General features: G+C 48.3%; 7 protein-coding genes across 9 annotated transcripts; 2 read left to right on the plus strand and 5 right to left on the minus strand.

Moving 5' to 3' along the window:
- Window positions 1-529: 529 nt before the first annotated feature.
- FOIG_04209 (uncharacterized protein) lies at window positions 530-4,070 on the minus strand. Its single transcript, XM_031202344.1, has 2 exons — window positions 3,934-4,070; window positions 530-3,887 (listed from the first exon to the last, which is right to left on the minus strand). The coding sequence occupies exon 2, from the start codon at window positions 2,456-2,458 to the stop codon at window positions 1,508-1,510; it is 951 nt and encodes a 316-aa protein (XP_031067791.1). The 5' UTR covers window positions 2,459-3,887; window positions 3,934-4,070; the 3' UTR covers window positions 530-1,507.
- On the plus strand, window positions 2,771-3,097 carry FOIG_04210 (uncharacterized protein; the record flags this gene model as incomplete). The annotated part of the gene is made up of 1 exon (XM_031202345.1): window positions 2,771-3,097. One exon carries the CDS (start codon window positions 2,771-2,773, stop codon window positions 3,095-3,097), a length of 327 nt encoding a protein of 108 aa, XP_031067792.1.
- A 1,522-nt stretch (window positions 4,071-5,592) lies between the features above and the next one.
- FOIG_04211 (uncharacterized protein) lies at window positions 5,593-9,701 on the minus strand. Its single transcript, XM_031202346.1, has 4 exons — window positions 7,897-9,701; window positions 6,617-7,791; window positions 6,252-6,562; window positions 5,593-6,196 (listed from the first exon to the last, which is right to left on the minus strand). Exons 1-4 carry the CDS (start codon window positions 9,084-9,086, stop codon window positions 5,849-5,851), a joined length of 3,024 nt encoding a protein of 1,007 aa, XP_031067793.1. The 5' UTR covers window positions 9,087-9,701; the 3' UTR covers window positions 5,593-5,848.
- Window positions 9,702-9,847: 146 nt separating this feature from the next.
- Window positions 9,848-11,554, minus strand: FOIG_04212 (uncharacterized protein). The gene is made up of 2 exons (XM_031202347.1): window positions 11,489-11,554; window positions 9,848-11,422 (listed from the first exon to the last, which is right to left on the minus strand). The coding sequence occupies exon 2, from the start codon at window positions 10,443-10,445 to the stop codon at window positions 10,110-10,112; it is 336 nt and encodes a 111-aa protein (XP_031067794.1). The 5' UTR covers window positions 10,446-11,422; window positions 11,489-11,554; the 3' UTR covers window positions 9,848-10,109.
- Window positions 11,555-11,784: 230 nt separating this feature from the next.
- On the plus strand, window positions 11,785-14,904 carry FOIG_04213 (uncharacterized protein). Its single transcript, XM_031202348.1, has 5 exons — window positions 11,785-12,306; window positions 12,357-12,568; window positions 12,627-12,742; window positions 12,797-13,724; window positions 13,776-14,904. The coding sequence occupies exons 1-5, from the start codon at window positions 12,219-12,221 to the stop codon at window positions 14,505-14,507; spliced, it is 2,076 nt and encodes a 691-aa protein (XP_031067795.1). The 5' UTR covers window positions 11,785-12,218; the 3' UTR covers window positions 14,508-14,904.
- FOIG_04214 (RNA-directed RNA polymerase) lies at window positions 14,838-16,405 on the minus strand. Of its 3 annotated transcripts, none has more exons than XM_031202351.1 (3): window positions 16,087-16,405; window positions 15,330-16,032; window positions 14,838-15,277 (listed from the first exon to the last, which is right to left on the minus strand). In XM_031202351.1, exons 2-3 carry the CDS (start codon window positions 15,983-15,985, stop codon window positions 15,241-15,243), a joined length of 693 nt encoding a protein of 230 aa, XP_031067798.1. In that variant the 5' UTR covers window positions 15,986-16,032; window positions 16,087-16,405; the 3' UTR covers window positions 14,838-15,240. The 3 variants fall into 3 exon arrangements, with proteins under 3 accessions (XP_031067798.1, XP_031067796.1, XP_031067797.1); XM_031202350.1 differs by having other exon boundaries at window positions 14,842-15,277; window positions 15,330-16,086; window positions 16,137-16,362; XM_031202349.1 differs by having other exon boundaries at window positions 15,330-16,405.
- Window positions 16,406-16,899: 494 nt separating this feature from the next.
- Window positions 16,900-21,158, minus strand: FOIG_04215 (uncharacterized protein; the record flags this gene model as incomplete). The annotated part of the gene is made up of 6 exons (XM_031202352.1): window positions 16,900-19,494; window positions 19,558-19,749; window positions 19,806-20,309; window positions 20,358-20,466; window positions 20,517-20,584; window positions 20,652-21,158. 6 exons carry the CDS (start codon window positions 21,156-21,158, stop codon window positions 17,104-17,106), a joined length of 3,771 nt encoding a protein of 1,256 aa, XP_031067799.1. The 3' UTR covers window positions 16,900-17,103.
- Window positions 21,159-22,553: the final 1,395 nt, after the last annotated feature.

Raw genomic sequence — 22,553 nt, forward strand, 5'->3', positions numbered from 1 at the left:
GCTCTTGCAATGCTACACAACCGTAACTCAACAACTCCTTCAGTGACCTTTCTGAGCGAAGTGCATCGAATATCACAAGCTTTCTGCGATGCACACACTTTAAACACCTCCACCTTTTTCAACAAATCTCTATCTTGACTTATCGTGCCCACTATTGTAGAACTAACTCGGTGATACTCACTCCACAGTGCCATCGTGAGTTAAAGACAAGTATCCGCCAGGAATGTCCACGACGGCCGGTGACGAAAACAGAAAAGTCTCACAGCATGTGACATCCAAGGCTAAAAGACTTGTCACGATTGAGTCAGCAGACATCAAGAGTCTGTCATGTAGGGTAGGGCAGGGCTCTGTATGTAGTAGGTACAGCATCGTCTCCACCCACGCCACGTTGTGATGTGCCAGGTACTAGTCAGGGCATGGGCTGCTCTGATTGGCTTCAAGTTTCAGGTACCGAAAGCCGTTGGGAGGCAAAAGCCCCCAAGAACAAAGTTTATGCCTCAGAAGCGAGCGAGCGTTGAATCAGCAGTTGCTGCTAAAGAGTAAAGTTTCTTCTAGTTACTCGTTGGAGCAAGACAAGCGCATGGCTTTGCCATTGTGGTCGTGCGACCCGCTACCGAGGAATGAGGTTGATGGACGGCTTCTGATGATTTTGTAACACTATTTTTCAACCACCTCCGTCACAGCTGAGTAATAATCATCTTGAGGTAACTCAAAGACCCCATAGTCTCAGAAACATATTGAAGCTTATTACTTGTGCAACCAACAAAAGTAAACAAATTCCGCGTAAGCGTTGCGTGCATATGCACTGTAAACAAGGACAAAGGCCCACTAGCCCCTATCTTGAAACAATGGAAGCTGAACCTGCATTAGCAGCACCACCAGAGCAGCTCGTGGGCAGTTCACAGCCTATCGTGAAAAGTCTGATTGTCATGTCTCCATCATAGAGAACATACCAAGAACTGCAACAGATCAAAAAAGACGCAAGGAAAAGGCAGAGATTTTCGATACATAATCAGAGATGAAAACTGTGTTGATCATGGTGGGTCTCATCCACTGTTGGTCGTTGCATTGGGGGCCATCTTGTTGATCCAAGTTGCGTTTCCTCGAGGGTTTCAATCCTTTCGCTCAGAGGATTCGGCGCGATCGGGACGGATTCAAGATAAATGAATGTATCAATCACTTGGCGAAGAGGATGGACTAAATCTGGGGATTGGCGGGGGATCAACGCAATTAATTAAACTGAAGCAACGACATGCCATCACAGTAAAACCAAGTCACAAATCAACAATTGAGCAGGAGAAATGAATATGTCATAACACTATGAATATATGTATGTTAGAAGGTATAATAGATAGATCCCAAAGCCAAGATCCAGGATCGCCCTGGATAGCTAAATTCCGAGCACCGTAAACACCAGGTATAGATAGAATAAGCCCAATTCTATAAAATCAAGTTTTACGCAGAGGCCTAGCTCTCAAATGAACTAAACCACAGGCTATGATATAGCTTAAGCGGAGTAGTCAATGTCAACGGTGAGGCGGACCTGCTTGAGAGGAGTGTTGATACCAATGCCGTCTTCAGCCTCCATGCCACCGAGGTAGGCGTTCTTGCCAGTGCCACCGGGGTAGATGATCGAGCAAGTGTTCTCAGAGTCGCAGACTCGGAGACCGGGGATGTTAAGGTTCTTGGCGGCGGAGACAAGGCAAGAGGCGTCAGCGCCTGACCAGTTGTTGTTTCGCTCGCTGCCGAAGTCGAACTCGAGCCAAGTACTGGCCCACTGGCCGTCCGAAGTGGTGGGAACCTTGTTGCTGGCACAAGCGCAACCGCCCTGGGAGTCAGCGTCGAAAGCAACAACCTGTGAGCTAGAGGCGGGAACAGTGAAGGTCAAGGCAACGTTCTTAGCGAAGAAACCGTCGATCAAGCCATCAGGCCCGATCTTGTTGAAGCAAACACACTCCTTATCTTCGTCGTGGTCGTTCTTGAAGGTGGTAGTGTAGTCGTACTTGTCGGCGACATCCTCATCGACAGTCATCATGTTGCAGCCAAAGTCACCGGGAACACCAGTGTTGCCCTTGGCAGCAATATCCTCAAGAGTGGCGCGCTTGGCCTTCTTGCCACCGCAGAAAGGCTTATAACCGGAACCGGAGCTGGAGTTGTGCTTCTTGCCCTTGTTCTTGTTGGACTTGGCAGGAGCGGAAGCAGCAGGGGCGGGACCGCTGGCGGCAGCCTTGGGGACGGTGTCGGCGTCGACCTTGGGAGAGGCGGGAGCCTCAGGGACAGCGGTAGCAGGGGCGGCGTCAGCGGTGACGACCTGAGTAGCGTACTCAACAACAGTGACGGGCTTGTTGGCAACGACGAAGTCGCGCTTGGCGTGAGCTCGCTGGTGAGCGTGGCCGCTGGGGTGGGCAGAGACGCCGAGGGCGGCGGCCAGAATGACAACGGAAGAAGAGACCTTCATTTTGACTGATTTGTGTATATGTTGTGTTGGAAGAGTGACGGCTTTTGGTAATCGGTTGTATTTCCGGAATACTTCCTTTTGCCTTTATAAGGATTGTGAGGTAAGTTGGTTCAAGAGAGTGTTATCAGCGTAGTGCTGTGAAGGAGTGACAGAAGGCAAAGGCCGTGATCCAAAAAGGCTGAGGAGTGAAGAATAGAAGGAGAGTCAGAAGGGGGGAGGAATTGAGGGTTATAAGGTGAGCAAGGGGTGTGTGTCTTTGAGTCTCCTTTCAACCCGAGTTGGGAGGTGTGGCGTGGTGTGTGTGTGGACGCCATGTCTCTCATCTCTCTTGTTCCGTTCTCATTCAGAAGCCGGCACGCCCCTGCAATTCAGGTCCGCTTCCCTAGGGAGTTTGCTGGCCAAGACCCTTGCTGCAATTCCCACATCCCTCTCCATCTCCTTCGGCCAGAACGCATGTGCAGTACGTACTGGGATATGGATCTGGGAAGTGGGCGAGCTAGCACCAACGCTTGCACCGGTATCAACACCAGTGCTAATGCAGAAACGACGCTAGTACTAGATGCCAAGGTCATGGATCAGGCCCACCACACCCTTTCAGTCCAAGTTCAAGCTCTGCTTCCGCGAAAGCCCCAGGGGTAAGGGCTTTCATCCCTGCCAGGTACCAAGGCTACTTGATTGGTCCATCTCACCTCCCAGTCGTCCCAATCCCGACATAGCCAACCAGGTCGTTGTACCTGCTAGACCTGGCAGGCCTCGCAGAGTCTTTGATCTGGTCCACTGCCAAAAATCGAACCCGCCAGAGACACCAGATCGCCGGCCGCGTCAGCAGATTATGCCAGACTTATTGATGAGATGTGTAAACGGAAAACAGGAACACTGGTTCCAGTGGTAGGCTAGACCGGAAAAGAGCTAAGGCGTAGAGAGACGGTACGGTAATCGCTGATCACCTTCTAGCTCTCGGGTTACTGATGAGGAGCTCATTTACTTCAGGACAATGAAGTCGTTCATATTCTAGTCTTGGGCAAGTGACAAGAACGAATGCCGTGATCAAGTGGCGATCTCTGAGAAGAGATTGTTTGAAACGCCGGGGACGGACAACGCAAGTGATGAGCTGCCACGAGAAGGAACATGCAGTCATCTCAGTGTGTTGAGTGAATTTGTTTCTGTCGGTGACGGCTCGTACGCCTGCATACTGGCTTGCACTTGCATATTGTTGTGCCTTGTTGGTGTCTGTCTGACTGGCGAACAACTGAGGTGTCATAGGCCGTGGCAGTTATCATGAACGCGGTGAATCGACATTTGAATACGTGGACCCATCAGATGGATGCGCAACTGTATGCAATTGTGCTGTGACCTGCAAATTCGTGATACCCGTGGCAGTGTGTATACATATACGTGCGCGCTGTATGTGTCATTGAATCAACCGCCGCTGTGGCATAAGTTACTGGCGTTATTTCCCCAACAGCCAAACAAACCTTGTTTTCTCCCGTGCCATCTCCAGAGTCCCATTCGCTAAGTGGAAAAGAGGCGGAGCCCCTCCTTGCCTCGCTCACCGTTCGACCCGTTCGTTGGTGTGTTTCGTAGTGGTCTGGTCTGCCCCAGACGACGCGAGCGCCTCCTTTCCAAACCGTGCAGTACGTAGTAAACAAAAAAGGCTGACGAGACATGACTGATATGATCAAATCAAATTAGACACTTTCGCTTCCTTCAATGGAATGATGCCGGACAGAAGCGCCGTCGACAGCATGCGCATGGTCTCCAGGGCCAGTGGAAATGAGACTGTCCAGCCACTCACGTCGGAGAGGAGGCCTTTTTCCCTTTTCCGCTGACTCGACAAGGGAAGGCTTGAGCTGAGACATGCTCGAATCGGTAGGCGGTGAATTACGGCAGATCGGTCTGCTACGATCCGGGCGGCTATGGTTGCATTGTCTGATGGTATGCATGGTCTTGCTCTAGGAGACAAAGGAATGCCTTTCTTACAAAGACGTCTTTCAAAACTTGAAACGAAATATTCTTATTCATGCGAGACCTTCAAAAGCATTTTCCAGTTGCTCACAACACCCTCCTCAGCTCCTGAACTGCCCATTGAGGAAAGTGAATATTATACGAGGCTTATTACCTACAACCCCAGCACGACCAGGGTTCAAGGGGTCCTGTTCCTGTGCCGGGCTTAAGAAATGGATCGAGAATATTACCCATGAATACTTTAATAATCCTCCTTCCGAGCAGACCAGGAGGGAACCATCAACTGATATTATTTCCCTGGAATGTTGCCATTGAACCAGCATCGTAAATTGTTAGTCACATAACATTTATGCTTCGACCTGCTTTTGATTGTCCTCTGTAACGCGCCCACATGCCAATGCCAACCGGCATCTTTGACTCTGCCCGTGGTTCTTGACTGTGTTTGTCTCATTTCTCAGCAACAGGGCATCGTCACTGATTCTAGAATCAAGTGAAAAAAGCCAGCCATGAGCTATTAATTGCCAAGTCAGCATCATGCGTCTCATTTGAATCCTTCCCGACAATACATGGTGATACTATTATGTGCTTGGGTGGCTATAGTCATATGTGGAGAATGTTGCTATTTCTGGTACTCACGGTTATTCAGGCCTTGTTGATTTAAAGATGGGTACATGCTGAAACCGAGGAGCGCCACGAAGATAACCTTTTAGGGTTCTTTACGAGCGAGATTGAGTGAATAGCTCATGTTAAACACTGACGACTATCACCGCATTCAATCCTACGGTATGTTGAAAAGGGGTAGCTGAATTGAGTTTGATCTTCGGCCATAATCCAGGGATCTTCAATAAAGATCCCGCCCCTAATCTCTATCACTCCGTGCGTTCGTCAGTAATTTTCGCAAAGTGAAGCTGGACCGGGAAAGGCTACAGATGCGTGTTCAAAATAACGGTGAGACTAGACAAGAAAGTGCATGACTGAAGACGATTGGTTGATACATGGGTCGGGTGAGGCTGGCTTGGAGACTACATCACAATTCTTCAATAGCTGTACTTTCAGAATATGCTGTGAGTGTACTCAGATTAGCGAATGTTTCAATTCCTGAAGAGATATGCCCCAAGGACATTGTTATGTAAATCATACAGAATAATATCGCCGCCTTGGCAAGGAGCCTCATTGCATTTGTCTTCATGAAGCAAGTCTACCTCAAGTCACGAATTTTTCCTCCTGGTTAGGACAAGCACAACGCTGTCGAGTACGACAGAATTTATCGCAGAAGCTTACATATGCATAACTCAACAACGCTGTAGCTAAGACTATCAGACAAGACTACTAAGTACTTTCAATCTCAGATGCTCGGCATAAGACGAGCCATCTCTGTCGTCATATCACCGCTGACCAGTTGCCGGCATCATCCCCAATCCAAAACTAGAAGTAGCTTCTCATAGCATCCTCATAACCAGATCCTCCTTTCAAATCCCGCCCAAATTTGGCATGAACGTCGAGAACCTGTCTGATGTGGCGCATGCTAAGGGCCTCACCTTTGTTAACGGCGAGATCTTGAGCCGAGCCCACCACGTTCTTGATTTCACGTCCATTCAGAGCTTGCTTCGATAGTAAGTCCAGATCATCCTCTGTCAACGGCTCTACCTTGAGCTTGCCCAGCTTATGAACACGGTCGAGGAACATCTTAAAGATAGCCCGCTTTGCAGGAGACTTGAGATTGTCATATCGCAAGGCGATGTGAATTCGGGACTGGAAGGCTTCATCGAAGGTCTGAATCACTCCTGTGTTAGCAATCATTCGAATCCAACGGGTTCCAGATACTTACTTCAACTCGGTTTGTCGTGAGAAATAAGATTCCTTGAAAATACTCCAGCTGACGGAGGAAAATGCTCACAAGGGCGTTGCGATGGATGTCATGCATATTACGCTTTTCCAGGAACACGTCTGCCTCATCCAGAAGAAGGATAGCACCCCAAGCATGGCAAATGTCCAGTATCTTTTGTAACTCTGCCTCCAGAAACCTCGAGTCCGTTCCTAACTCGCCAGCCGATACCATATAAAGTGGGCATTGAAGCAATTCTCCGATTCCTTCAGCCGTGAGTGTCTTTCCAGTTCCAGGAGGACCGTGTAGGACGGCTGTCAAAATGTTATTTTTTTTGCACCTCGGATTTTTGGATATGTTGAACTTACTGACGAGCCCCTTTCCCTTGCCCTGGATAACATCATCGATAGTGTTAGCCGCGTGATACTTGCGTGACTTCACAAGGGCCTTGATCAGGTCCTTGGTGCCGTCTTCTAGAACTAGGGAGTCCCACGCCTTGTCATTCCATTTGATTTCATTGACGCAGGAAACGGCGAACTCCAACCATTGCTTTTCTGAAAACGAGAAACCAAGTACCACTGGAGAGGCAATGAGATAGTCCTCGTCCGTGAAATCGACGATGTCCATGTCCTCGTCATCATCGCCTTCCACATTTTTGGAGGGGAGTTCGTCGAGTTCGGCGTTTCCGGGCTCATCCTTAACCAAACTTTTAGGAAAGCTCACCATATGTACGTCACCGTTCTCGTCCTTGTAGACTTTCTTGACAAATTTGACCTTCTCTGCGCCCTCCGAATCTGAGCAACACGCACAGTTCCCGGAATCCGATTCCGAAGTCTCTTCCTCGATTATATCGGGATCCTTGGGCTTAACAGTCGAAACGCTGTAGTTGGGGTTGGTCCTCCTGAAGATAGTCGGGTCGATCATGACTCTGCTGGACTGAATGTTGAACTTCATTACCGAGCCGTTCCTACGCTTCATGAAGGCAATGCCCTTGTAGCTCTTGTAATGGACACCACTCAATGACGCAAACTTTTTGCCTCGTTCTATCAAATCAAGTCGGAGTTTCTGCTCGTTATGGTGGTACTGAAGCGGATAGCAAGGAAGACTCTTGATCTTCTTGGCGCCCTGGAACCCGTCTATCTCGACTGATGTATTACCGTAACCAAAGCGCTTACCATCGAATTCCATGTATTTCCCTTCAACATGATAATAACTGCCTCTCATAACGCTGTGGTGTAGGTGCGCTGATTCGACTTTGAAAACTCGTGGCTCGCTTGCGTTTCCGTAGGTTGTGGTATAGACCAGTGTATCCGGTTTCCACAAAGCCCAAAGCAGCTCAAATGTGATGAGACCATTCTTGAGCATGGGATAGAGACTTTCTTTTGTGCTTTCGAAGTCATGGTCAAGATACTTGATAAGTATCTTGAGATGCTGCTTCTTTTCCTTGAGCAGACTTTTATTCTTCTTCCGGCTCTTCTTGGACTTGCCAGCAGGCTTGGCTTTGCGCAGTGCCTTCAAATGATCACGGAGGTCTTCCAGGTACCTGATGAAATATCAGCAAAAGATCACAATTTCATCACAAACTCGTTCATTTTTATCCAAGCCTCATCACCAACCTCCTGGCAGATAATAATGTTAGGTTACTCACAAGAAAAGGACCTCAGGGTTCATTTTTGGTGTCTCGTCTACCAGACTGATGCCTTCCGCGTTGCCGATAACGTCCTGTAGACATTCCCGAAGCAATTTGCTCTTGATGTCGACAACAGTTGCTATATGCTTGCCCTCCCAGTCGAACTTCCTTCTGACATGAAAAATGTATTCGTCGTACTGGGAATCGGTGTCTGTGTCGGCTGTGTCCTGAAGTTTGAAATTGTGTATGCTGTTGTCCCACACCTGATCCACGCGTTTGAAGGCAGGACCCTTGGGCTTTTGGCCCTTAGCCCTCAACTCACCAGGCAAATAATCATTAGTGATATTATCTGGATCACTACCTTCGAGGGCTGGCACTCTCGAAAATAGCCCAGGTCGACGTCTGCCACGATTAGGGCGAGCAGCAATTGATCGACGAGGAGCGAAAAGTGTCGGATCGAGACTAGCTGCCTGTGAAGCCAGAGGATTTGAAGGGTATTGGAGAGAATACGACGGAGCTGATGAACCAAACGAGGCAAAAGCGCTTGGGTTAACCGATGGAGCCAGGCCATTAGAGTTACCCAGTTGATGCTGAAGTTGAGCAAACTGAAGTTCGAGCGCCCTCAGTTGGCCCTCAAGGCCTGAAGAGGACTTGGTTGGGTCTTTTTCCTCAACAGGGTCCTCATTATCAGAAGACTCGGGATCAGAGGATTCGGAATCGCTGTCCGAATCGGACGCGGTGTCAGAGAAACTGCCGGTCTTGTTCTTTTTGTTCTTGGGCTTCTTCTGCTTCTTGGCGGAAGCCTTGGAAGTCTTTTTTTTAGAAACGGTACCGTTGGCTCTTTCCTTCTTCTTGCTTGTGCCATTCACTCCCGAATAATGTTTGGGAGCCAGAGTTGTGGTTTCTGAGGCTTGATCATCATCTGAAGTAGGTTCGTCTTCACTGGAAATGCCAGAAGTCTCAGCTTCGTCTTTCACCGAAGCCGGCTTGGTTTCTTGACTCCTTTCCTTCTTCTTCTGCTGCCTGCTCTTCCTCGAACAAGAACCACTCTTAGAAGTTCTTTCCGCCGACTCTGAAGGAGCCGCAGCAGGGGCTGATGGGTCAACCTCATTAGCCATCGTGGCATCTGCCTCTTGTTGGCCAGACTTTTTGTTGTGCTTTGGGCCACTTTGACGATCGGAGGGAGTGATCGAATCTGTCTGCTCCATATTGGTTTTTTGAAGCTGTAACGTGACACAAGTACCTTGCTGCAGTCGATTAATCGAGAGAGCGTTGGCAGAATAGCAAACTTGAATGTTTCAAAGCAATCTGTTGAGTTGAGATGGCGCTTGGTTGCTCGGGATGGATTCGAAAGATTTCACCATAGAATACAGAAAAGAGTGTTGGTAAAAGACTCCTGTTTGTGGAGTTTCGTTTGAATGTCAGTAACAGTACTGTTATCGCATTCATGTATGTATGAAGAGGTGAAAGACATCAACAAGATGAGAGAGGAAGTGATGCTTAAAAGTAGAAATAGGCGGGAGGGAGAAGGAAGAAGAAGAAGGAAAATGAGGTGCACGCACAAGCCCAGGCTGCAAGCGAAGGCGCAAGGCAATGAATAACACTGCCAGTGCCAGTGCCAGGCAGATGCAGATGCAGAGGTCAACGAGCCAACTGCATCTGTGGCTACTACCAACCTGGGTAAGAGAACCAAGCCTCAGGGCGCAAGAAAACCTCAGACCTTATTAAAGGAGGCCAGAATAAACTTATCAAAGGACCTCCTTAAACTTATAATAAATTACTCAAGTGTTTTTATCCCTTAGGATTGAGATCCTAAGTTTTCTTGCCTCCCCTAGCCAAGGCAGGCACCAAAAGATGTACGCAACAGCCACAAATACAACATGCATAGGATCAGTCGGTTCTATACAAATTGATTGGCTAAATGTGGTTCAACAAAAAGTATTCCACCACATGTTAGTCTACATTGGATCCCTGACTGATGCTGCAGATGACAATGAATATGACTGTCCACTAGCCTACATAGTTACCAGGCAGCCAATACATTGTTGATCTTTTCCACTCATGTGAGTACGAAAGTACAGTAGGACCTTCAGTCTTACTCAGGTTTGCAGTATTATTCAACCTTTCGATGTAGTGAGGACCAGTAGCTAAGGTACCTTGGTACCTATTCTTCGTCGTCGTTTGAAGTTCTCTTCGTTTACAACCCCAGATGATCTTCCACCTCCACTACCCTAGTGTTCCCGTCCCCTATGTAGAGGCGCTAAATTCGCTGCTGGTGGGTCTGAGGCCAACACCTCCACTGGTACCCACCCACCTATTTCCATTGACAGTTGATCTTCAAACTTCGTCAGCCTCAATTTTGATGTCTGCAAATTCAGGGTCGCACTGCAGGCCAACGGCATCCGAACAAACACTCTCAAAGTGTAGAAACTCCTTGGCGCGATCTTACCAACTTTTCCACCGCAGAGTTCAAGTCTCGCTCCCACTTCTGACCCAATAGCTTCTAATGGTGAATACACACCTTGCCAGCAGGCAAACCGCCTCACCTTTCTTTGCCCAATAGGCATCCACTGTCCAACAATCAAGCTGAATTTGATCACAAATCTCTGACTGTGTAGTAACCCAGACTGATTCAAATGATGCCTGCGATGTGGGGGATTACACCGAACTTGCCGGCCAAAAGAGCTTCCTAAGGTTTAGTGTTGAAGTACAGGGCCCCAGTGTTGAGCTGGCAAGAGTATCAGATGCGAGCAGCCCGTGATATCAAAATGAAGTGCAACACGAGCGGTAAGACGTTTCATCGATCAACATCCCTCGTATCGGTGCAATGTTGAGACCTCAAATACGATAAATGACAGAATGAAGCCCGCAAGATGGACTTTCTACTGCAGCAACCCACATGTGGTGCTTGTGTTTGGAGGTATACATCCATTTTCAACCTCTCTCCGCAGCCAATAGACACTCCGCAGTCTTCTTTCCACCAAGGGATCCAATGTGTTGGCCATGTCTCGACAGCGACCACAACAGGAAGCAGCCGACAAACGCCATCCGCAGTGTTACTTCATCGGACTGGCAGGACGACCGGGAGAATCGGAGACTGCATAGGTACTATCGAGGCAGCAAGTTTGGTGTGAAGTGTGTCAGTGAGTCCAGAGCTGTTGATGCGATGTACAAGATCATGCTATTCATATAATTGGCACGACGTGCTGGCGCTACATAGGACATGTCAGTAAAGAGGCCAAACTTTAGTACCTTGAGCATATCAAACAAAACGGGTATGAGGACTTAGAGGTAAAGACAAGAAAACCGGCACACGAGGAACGGCCATGGCATTTGGAGTTTGCTTAAGTCACCAGGTCGTATGCTCGGAATCTATTGCATGAACAACATCTTGAACAAAAATAAAAGGCGCATCTATAAGTATATTCCCACAAAACATTGGGTTTCCATCGGGGATCGGATCATCGATTCAGCATTGACCATGCCATGTTTCCTTGAACACGTGAAAAAAAAACCTGCTCACGAACCGCAACCCCTCCTCCACCTTTATTATCATAACAGGTCATCAGCAAATGTGGACAAGCTCATAAATCAGAATCGTTGACATTACTAAAATGTGTGCTTTCTTATTCCCTTGAGTGCAGAAAGAGACTGCTTATACCCCTGATATTGAGATTCCAAACTTAGGCTCCTCTTGGGCTGAAAGATCGTTGCTTGCTTATATACTAAGGTTTTGATGATCTTGGTTGATGGATGCCCGCAATACTGCAAGAAATTAAGCTATGGGGCTCTAGGCCAAGCTCAACTTGGCGATGGATGGAACAAAGCGAGCTGCGAGCATGGGAAGCACGGACGGCCGCAGCGTTAGTGTATTAGTGGGCCAATTACCAGCCTCCGCGACGTCATCACAGTCGCAAAGATAGCTCCTCCTTCAGCTATACCAGGTTTGGGTTGGATAAGCCTTGAAGGTTTGCGGGAAAGAACTTGGAATGAATTGGACTAAGGCGCCTTGGAGGGAGAACCTGTGATTCTCTCTCTTCCATCTCAATTTGAGGGGATCGTCTACGCTGAACTCGTGCATGCTGCAATCAGCCGTCAATTGCTGCACAAAGATCCTCCTGAGACAGCATCGCTTCCGGATCCAAATTTAGTCTGATCCATTGCGACACAGCATTTGCGTATTTGTTTTGGAGGCCGGCCGATCCTAAGACCATACGCGACGTCAGTTCTTTGCCGGAACCCTTCGGCGTCAAGGCTCCCAACTCGCCTCTTCGTTTGCCCTCCAGCGTCGCTTTTCGCATTCAAAACATATTCTGAGCCACAAGCTCACAGCTTCCATCATGCCCAGCACATGGAACCGCTTCAAGGGCCTTTTTAGCGATGGAACCACCAGCCGACGCGAGTGGCTCCATGAGGAGGAGAGAGCCCGTATGTTATTCCATCGACACGAAATCTGGCTATTAGCTCACATACCATAGTTTTGCCTAGCCACCGGAACCAGAATATCGCATCTGCTACTCCCCCGGCTGAGGTCATGAAGGTTTGCCTGCGATTGCGACATTTGATTCGCGAATGCGTCCCTTGCGAGCTTGAAGAAAGTGCTATCACGCGATCCCATAGCACTGTCATCACCAACAAGGTTGTACAGGCGGCTAAGGAAGCTGGCGGCCAGAAATACCGATCATGCGTTGTACGTCGAGCACTCTTCCGTGATGCTCGATACGTTATGCTGACTTTGCGTTTCGTAGGTTTATGCCCTGCTAGTTAACATGCGATGGTTCAAACGCGAAGCCATTCTAGAGCTGTGGGATGCTGATCTCCACGATTTGCGCGCTGTTGCCTGCACTGTCATCGCCAAGCAGATGTGAGTTTAAAATGATGTCTCGATCACCAATTGCAGTTAGCTTACTCGAACTAGTATCGAGGGAGAAGAGGATCTCGATTACCTCCTGCACCACGTTCTTCTTCGTCGGTACTCTTTTCTCATTGACCAGGTTCCAACAGCCCCAACCAATGTCATTGAGAAGGCTGTCGACCTGCACGCAGTCCGAGTCATTGGCTCTTCTGGTTATCAGAAATGCATTGCATATCTCTGGCGTGGCTGGCTAGTCCAAGACGAAGACGATCCTTCCGAGTTTGTTGATTACAAGAACAAAGCAAACACCAGCCTACTTATCCACATGGACCCCGATCGTATGCGTGCACCTCGCTATCAGAATGCCGCCCAGTTGCTATTCTCCATCATATATCTTGCTCTGTATACGGCCGCAGTCAACTCTGCCAATGCATCAGGAGTATTGGATGGTGCTGAGATTGCGCTCTACATCTTCACCTTTGCCTATGTCTGCGACGAATGCCTCAAATACTACAAGGCTGGCTACCACATCCTGGGATTCTGGAATATTTTTAACTTCGTCCTTTACTCCTTCTTGACTGTATCATTGGTTCTACGCATCATAGGGCTGGCATACAGGGACAACGATGATGTGCATAAGAAGTACAACGAGCTCAGCTATAATCTGCTTTCTTTTGTTGCGCCCATGTTTTGGTCCCGCCTCTTGCTCTATTTTGACAGCTTCCGGTTCTTCGGCGCCATGCTAGTTGTGCTGAAAGTTATGATGAAGGAATCCCTCATCTTCTTTGCCTTGCTTATCGTTGTCATCATTGGCTTCCTCCAGGCATTCATCGGTCTGGATATTGCTGATGACAACATCATGGGTGATACCTGGTTCATCATTGAGTCTATGCTCAAGGCTATTATGCAGAGTCCCGAGTTTGATGGTTTCGAAGATTTTGGACATCCATTCGGTCTGATTCTTTACTACTGCTTTACTTTTGTTGTCATGGTAAGTTGGTAATAATCAGTCCTTGAGAGTCAAGTTAACTCAATATTCTAGATTATTCTCCTCAATATCCTCATTGCACTTTACAACTCGGCCTATGAGGATATCTATGAAAATGCCGATGATGAATATCTCGCACTGTTCGCGCAAAAGACAATGCAGTTCGTTCGAGCTCCTGATGAGAATGTTTATATCGCCCCTTTCAACCTTGTCGAAATCGTCATTTCGGGACTACTGGAGTGGTGGATACCAAAGTCCACATACGAGTTCATCAATGACTGCGTCATGGCTACTCTGTACTCCCCTCTTCTTTTTGTTGCAGCCATTTTCGAGAGGCGATCTGCACGAAAGATTCGACACAACCGCTCACGAGGCGAGGAGGATGACGACCAGGTCAATGAGTGGGAACAATTTCACGAGGACCTTGACATGGAAGGTGAAGGCTGGGCCAAGACTTGTGAGGCTGTCAAACCTAACGTGGAAGACGAGCCTGCTGTCATTGAAGTCCGCAAGCTGCGAGCTGAGATGGAAGAACTCAAGGCGATGCTTTCTCAACTGACAAACAGCAAAGGAAGTGATGATGAGACCATAACGGGCTCAAAGAGTGGAAAGGAGCCAGCCACTGAAGACGACGATACCCAAGAGACACCTGAGGCTGCTGAGACCCAGGATGCGCCAGACACGTCGGATACACCAGAAGGGGAAGGGGCTTCTGGTGATCAAAAGCAGGGCAAGAAAAATAAGAAGAAAAACAAGAAGAAGGGCCCGGGTGGACCCAGTAACTAGAGGTCGGGGTCAGACAGTGGTTAAGATGTTTTGCAGTACGTTGATAGGGCATTTTTGGCGGAAGTGTGTTTCCTTTGACTCTTGCGCGGCTTTGAAGGCCTCATCTAGTAGTATATATGACTGATTCAACAGTGGTTAACGTTGCACTTTTTCTTATCGAAACCATGCCCAACATACAGAACTGTATGCCTGTGACTTGAATGGACAAATTCTTTGGTTACCACCGGAGTTGGGGGGATTAGACTCAGGATTTAAGTCTTCGATGTATCGTTAGAGGACTTCTATTAAGGTAGATAAAACGATACATTATGAGATTCGTTCCAGGGCACGCCGGTTCGAAAAGTCTTAGTATTCACATAATATTATAGGAGTTTCAACATTCCACGTTCATCTCGCGCCTGCTGTTTGATCTCTCTCGCAAGGAGGTGCAATGCCGGGAGAAGTTCTATTGAGAGTGCTGTTTAAAAACAGCCCCTATACAGCTATGTATCATGTTGCAAACGCCAACAAAGGCTAGCCTATCATGCTCATTACCTGGAAGACCACAAGCCAAGCCAAGCGTTCTTAGTAGTAAATTTGGACCGCAAGGTGTACCATAATAGGTGTAAGCATTCGTTGATTGGGTTGAGTCTGGGATGGTATTGGAAAAACATATTTCTCGGTCTTGCCCTTGGACATCAAGAATCCCATAAAGATGATTCTTATGCTTCGCGAGGTTGACATCTGGTCCTTTCTACGCAGATCCGTCTTTCGTAGGGGGGAACATTCGCCTAAAAAGAAACTGTCAGTATGTGGATGAGGCATCAGGTATAACAAACTAACGGAATCGTCTCGTTGTACGCGTTCACATCGGGAGCAACAAACGTGACAAATACCACTCGGGTGAGCTTGCTTCCCTCCTCACTCTCAAGGAATTCTCTCACAGTCCTGCAGGCAATCTTAGCGGCAGGAAGGTTGGGAAACCCGTAAACGCCTGTGCTGATGGCGCTGAAACCGATCGTGGTCACGCCGTTCTTGACGGCAAGCTTCAAGCTTTCGCGGTAGCAATTGGCGAGACTCTCGCTGGGGTTCGCGTCCGCAGCGTACACAGGTCCGACAGTGTGAATGACATGCTTGGAAGGGAGGTTGTAACCCTTTGTGATGACGGCCTCACCAGTGTTAATGGGGCCGAGGGTCTTACACTCCTTAACCAGGTCAGTACCGGCGGCCCTGTGAATGGCTCCATCAACGCCCCCTCCGCCTAGTAGAGATCTGTTTGCGGCGTTGACGATGGCATCGAGGCGAAGCTTGGTGATATCGCCACGAATCAAGCCGATGCGCTTGTTGATGGAATCAGATGCAGGATAGTCAGGGTCGCTTCTTGATGAGAGATGGGCCTCGGACAGGGTAGAATCAGGGTCGCGATAGAGGGAGGCGAGGGTTGGAATCTCGCTGAGGCCTCTAGTAGCAGCCATTGTGATGAATCGTTTGGTGAGCATATACGGAGAAGAGCTATGGTGGGGTTGTTGATGACAATCTCGAGGGACTGCAGATGTGGTCAGAACGGAACTCTCGAGGAAACGATGGGGCATTCATGAACCTGGGAAGGCAGTATTAGATGCCCGTCTTCCTTTTTGCTGCAAGTGATACCAGGAGCCTTATCGCGTTCAGCTTTCGGTGTGCTATGATGCAATCGAGTACTCAGGTATGTATGCCTGGCTGGGAGAAAATAGCTTAACAAAGAACAGGGCTTAGTGGTTCAGTATCGAGAAGATGTGAAGTAGGGTAAGTCGAAGAGCACGGAGTTAGACTGCGTGATGGTCCTTGTTCTTTTCTTTGTTCTTGCAACTTGAGAAGGTGACAATGGGAAGCAATGACCTGGGGATGGGAGCTCCATGCCAGTGAATGACCATTGAGTTGACTTGATTGCCCTACAGGTGGGGCATGTTCTGGAAGCTTGGAATCTTTGGATGGTAGGGGCAATATCCACCATCTGTAGTGGGCCTGAGCTAGCATTACAGGGGGTTAGCAGAAAACCTGTTCTGCATGACAAAAGTTTCAAGTCAATGAACCTACCCTTTGCCCACCAAGTTCTTTTCGTCACCTTCTTCAAGTGCCCGAAGGTTTTTGTCACCCAAAGGGCTATCATGTTCCAAGGCTTCTAAATTACGATCGAACAAGCCTCGATCTCGCCTACCTACTCGCTAGGGATTAGTGTTCGATTGACGACTAAGCTACCTGCAGCGCAAAGAACTCTAAACCCACAACCTGGAATGCTCCAAGTCTTCCAAGTTGTTGGTTGGTAAAGAGCACATCCAGGCTGAAAAGTCCTGTGACTAGAGTTGCGATCCCGCACTTCAAGGCGCATTCCTCGGTCTTTAATGTTGGTGTTTTTGAGACACACGTAAAGGTCACGAAGATGCGTTTCCCGAAACTCTGTTTCAGTCAAGGATAAATAAGGACATAATGAGGCAATACTAAAACATGAATTCCGAATACCTAAAAACAGATCCAACAACATTCGAACCAAACACCAATACATATCTTCCCCAAGCCAACCCTTGTCACGGTCTCGATTCAAATCAAACCCCTTATTTGTTCATTGGTTTCCTTTTTCCTAAGCTCTGGGCACACTGGGCTTCTTCGGCTTCGACTTGTAAACATGTCTCCTGGCCTTAGGCGTCTCCAATTTCTTCTTCTTGGAATGAAGAGGTACCCAGCTTGACCTTCGCTTCAACTCATGTCCATTTTCTCTCGCCTCAGACCTTTCGAATGATGCGATCTTGCTAAGCAGCTCCTCCTCAACATCCGATAGTCCAACGAGTGTTGTTCCGCTACTGCTGATCTCTCTCGTTCGTTGCGCTTCGTCGTCTGATACGTCCGTCTCACTGCTGCTGTGATCAAAATGCGACAAAACTGTGGCCTTACGTCCTTGGTTTAAGCCGCCAGTCAAGTCAATATCCCGGCTGTCTCTGCGAGTTGGTGCTGTAGAAGATTGAACCACAGGTGTGCCCCCAGTTGCTGCAGGGGGCGGGCTCTGCCCAAGTTGATACTGTTTCTCCCAAGCTTGGGCAATATCTCCAAGAGGACCAACCACGAAAGAAGAGTCTTGGTCTTGTACCACTTCTCGAGGATACTCGTTGGCGAAGGAGGCGGGGTTTCGCATGGGTAGCGAGGCTTGGGCCATGTTTTGAAGATCTACCGTGAGGTTCTCACGAAGTGCATACGGGTGAGGCGTGATACCGTGGGCGACTGGTGGTCCGCCGGCAAGCCGATTGTTGACCCAAGCAGCCAGGTCCCCCGTACTGTTTGCTATCCATGCAGGGGGTTGATTCGGTTGGTGTTGAGGAAAGGGGGAGCTAGTTCCCGAGGAGAAAGCCGAGAATGGAGCATTGTTTGCTTTGAACTCCTCCAAGCTATTCAACGGCACTGCCTGGTTTTCGAAACCCATCTGCTGGAATTTGGGTGGAACCGGAGGTACCATGCCAGCTTGTTCTGCTGCTGCTTCTTTTAAGGTTGGGGCTTCACTCTTCAAGCGATTCGTGATGCGATTGAGCATATCGGTCTGTGCAGCGTTCTCTTCCTCTCTGAGCTGATGAACCAGCTTCTTCACGGCTTCGATGTCGAATATACCTGTAGATGGTCCTTTGATGCCTTTCTCATGGTCATTGCTGCCTCGATCATCATCCAGTGTTCCGGACAATCGCTGAGCAATGCTCAGCACGTTCGGGTCCTCTCCTGGGATGACCACTTTGTAACTTCCAAGGCTGAGTGCTTTCTGGAAACGGGTTTTGAACTCCTTCATCTTTTCCAGTTGGCTTCCTGTCAGTTTCATCATCTCCTTTTTTGCCAAAAAGTAGAATCTCTGATGGGGCTTGCGGTTGGACTTGCGTGCCATAGGCATCGATAACAAGAGGTCGCGCCAATTGTGCTCGTAGTTTTGGGTATCCAAATCTAAGAGTCGCCGAACGTCCTTGACTCTTCGGCCTAGGTTCCATATTCGATTGAACCACTCTGCATCGATGCTTTTGATTCCCCGATCAGCAATTCCAACAGGAGTCAACAAGTCGGTTATGTGTTCAATCATCCTATCAACTCGATCGCGCAACTCTTCATCATGCCCTTTACCAAAATGTTGGTAGAGCGGCCAACTTGAGGTTCCTGATTGGTATAATTCACATACCATGCTCTCGATGTGCATAAGCTCCCTTTCTACACGGCGTGTGAAGTCGATGAGTCTGGGTACCAGACGCTTTTCGTAGACCTCGAGACCGCTATATCGAGTATGTTGAGCCCAATCCTCTGGGTCAGAAGACAAGGTGTCAAGGGAAGCGGAGTGGGGGTCAGGATATCTTCCTCGTTGGCACTTTGCAACCTGCCACAAGTTGTGAAGAAAATCCAGGATGTTATCTTGGGCCTGGTCTTGAGATGCTTGATACGTGTGCGCTGAGATCTCACAGAGTATCATGAGTATTTCTCTACTGATATCGCGCCAGATTTGATCTCGATGGCCCCAGGTTATCATGTCAGTGCTGAATTGCTCATTCATTAAATCAAAGTCGCATGCTTCGTTGATCAGGTTGTTCAAATAACTCCTCAGCACAACATTTCCCCTACCGTCGAGCTCTTTCATGAAGTCTTGTACCCAGTCCTTGTCTTCCGGAGTGCCTAGAGTGTTCTCATCAAAGCCGTAAGTGTCATAAGCGTCATCAGCAGGGTAATAGGTGACTTTATGAGGCCTTTTGGATGATTCCCTTAGAGCGGCCGTGCCATATTTCTGCATCGCAACGTCCCAGAAAGGTTGTGTGAAATATTTCTGAACATCTTCGGTTCGAATATAGTGGGTGAGCCTTATATTTCGCGTCGGGGGGTACTGCAGCACAGGGGGGACATTAATGTCACCATCGGAATTTTGACTGAAAGCTACGAGACCAGCCGCTGTCTGGAGTAGTGCAGGTCTCAGGATACAAACATCTGTTGCAAACGACCAATAGCCGCCTCCCATGACCTATCGAATAATTTCATTAATCAACGCCGTTTTGGGGATCTATGACACGGTGTTTGCACTTACATGTTCTTCAAAGGCATGGCCAACCTCTTGATAGGGGTCTTCATCAAAATAAGGCTCGCCGTGGAGATCTCCGTGTGTGTGATCCTGCAATGAATGCAAGAGCTCAGAGCAGGCCTGGACTTGGTCACCTCGAGCTATTCCAACCGTGGCAGGATCAGCTAACCACTTGACGGGAATACTGGCACATGCATGCTGTCATACTATTAGTTGGAGAATAGCAATGAGTAGGTATCTGGACTGTCGCTCACCATCATCTCGTGGGCTATAGTAGTTGCGAGTATCAGGCTGGCCTTCAACTTTTCGCTGTTGCTGTACGTATCATTGATCAAGGGCCAAACCAACTCACAATCTATTGTGACCAGCAAGTTATATCCACGCGGGTATGTGGTACACGAGTGAGTAACGCCTGTGCAGTGATCTCTTTGTTGTTTTCCCTCAAATAGGAAACCGCTAGTTAGTTCTATCTCGATTGTTTGAAGCAGGGCCTGCCAAGTGGCTGCTCTGGGGTCTATACCACTGTCTATGACAGCTTTCGCCCCGTCGAGTCTAGACGGATCATCCGGGTCCAGGTCTGGAACGAATCTAATCTTATTATCTCGGTCTTGTCCGGGCTGATGCTGGAAAAGTCTGGGGCTGATCCACAGTCTGTTTGTGATGTCTAGGAGACTAGAGATAAAGGTGTCGTCCATCCCAAGCAACCGCGATGCGAGTTGGATGGCCGGCTGCATCGCACTCCACACTCTGTCGTTGGTCTTCAACGATTAGCATCATAAGGTTTTGGTGATTGGTTCTATACACACCCTCGCGTTCCATTCTTCACGTCTCCCATTGAGGGTATATATCAAACGAGGCTCATCAGCCGTTTTGCCATGGTAACTGGTGTCGACCCATCTTTCACGCTTGAAAAGTCTTCAGGGACATGTCAGTGCCAACTCAAAGAGCCGATATATCCAACCTACTCTGAAACCTGACCCCTGAGGCTGTCAAACCTGGTATCGCACATCGAAAAATACCCCTCGGCTTGTAACTGAGGTTTGTTAGACATGGCTAGAGAAACGAAAAGAGCAAGAGGAGATGCGAGTCTATGTACTCACTTCATCCATGGTTAAGCTCCCGAAAAGGATGGTCTGCCAGTTTTCATCTATGACTAGATCTTCATACTGTTGCATGAATCGTTGTTCAGTTTCACCCAACTTTTTCATATCCGGCCTTGTCCTCTCCATGTAATCATCGACGTGCTCGTTTGCTGCCTTGGCCAAATCTTCGAAACGTCCAAATAGTTCCTTTCCATTTCGAATATCAGAGCTGGCAGGAAAGATCTCTCGACTCTCAGCTCGTGTGGGTGATGTTCTCGAACGGCCATCGGTTCGACCAGGAAAAATCCCGAATCGTTGAGCGTAAATAGTTGGTTTCTTGAAGTGGTCTCGAGGTAGAAGAGCTGGGCGTAGACGATCAAACACACTGTCTTTGATGTCAAAGAGGCTCGCATCTCGTTCAGGGCCTTCATCCTGCCAGTTCGGATCTGTCCAGGCAGGGCAGTAATGGACAAAATCTAAACTCCCACCTGGGGTTGGGGTTACATTTCTTGGGCCAGAGGCCATAGTGAAGTGAAAGGAAAGGGATACTCAGACGCAAGGCACAATGGAACGGTCACGAAAAGGGACATGAAGGATAAGTATAGCACAGTAAGAAACTCGAGGGGAGGTCAGATTCGGTATGCCATAATATTCCAAAGAGGCACCATCCACAGATATACGGACGCGGGTCATGAGACTTCATAGAATGTATTTTCCAAAAATAGGGCTTCATCTGGGACAAAGAGATTGACTTCAAGACAATTTCTCACAAGCTCGATTCAAAGTGGGATCCGAGGCGCCAAGACTTGGATAACAAAGCGATATCAGCCATTAGGCCATTCAATCCCCATTTTTGAGCCATAAAAGGGCACTTTCTGGTGTGTTACTGGCAACAAAGAACAGTACATGTCGAAACCATATCTGGCTGATACTGCAAAGAGCCTTGGGCGATCAATGCACCGGCCTAACACTAGGCAGAGGAGTACGAGTAGAATAGAACAAATTACGCTGTATATTCTGAAACGAAGAAGTCAAAACGTATTGACGCCTCTCCATGAATTTGATCTACCTTTTGGAGGCCTCGAGCCTGTTTGAATAAGTGGCCTATTCGAGATGCAAAAACATTCCGGAGTAGGTGGGAGAGATAACATTACAGAAACTGCGGTGAGTTGTGGGGGCATAATCTGGGGTCCTGGGGCCCCACGATATCGATCCTATGTACTTGGTGAAGCTTGGATGTGAAACCCTCGTGGTTCCTATCATCTGGAGCACTGCCCAAGTATCTTTCTTTGTTCCGCGACCCCTTAAGCATAATTCATCCCTGCGTGCACTTCTTCTTTGTGTCTCTGGCTGAAAGGGCAACAGCCACTAGAATAAGTGCCGTAGCAACGTGGCGGAGAGAAAGGCTGGGAAAGGCAGCATCTTGTGTTTAAAGCCGGTCCCACCAACCATGATCAACTAGGGTCGAGGGGCAGAAACCCGAAGGGGACTAGGGTGCACATATCGACTTGGACTCGGCGTGGCCGTCGTTTGTTGGGTGAAAGCTTTGTTGCAACGATAAAAGGTCACACGGAGCGGTGCAAAGGTGTTGTTGGTATTCTCGTCAGGAGACACCAAGTTGACTACCTCGGCCTTTGTAGCTCAAACGAATCCCGAGGCATCTAAGTTGGATATATGCAATGTAAAAGACTATAAGATAAGATGTATCGTGGGCTTGGATGGATCGATGGATATATAAGTTGACGAGCTGCCTCTCTACATCAACTTACCAAGACTATGGGACAATCGCACAGAGAATGGATGATGAGTCCTTCTTATTTTCACTACATAAACCATTACTCTATTGGCATTTGGCAGTAGCCCAAGCTTATTGTGGTAGTACTCTATTGCCTTCACGATCGAGTTTCAGGAGAAAGATCC

This window comes from Fusarium odoratissimum (assembly GCF_000260195.1).
Source record: "Fusarium odoratissimum NRRL 54006 unplaced genomic scaffold supercont1.5, whole genome shotgun sequence".
Classification (NCBI taxonomy): Eukaryota; Fungi; Ascomycota; class Sordariomycetes; order Hypocreales; family Nectriaceae; genus Fusarium; species Fusarium odoratissimum.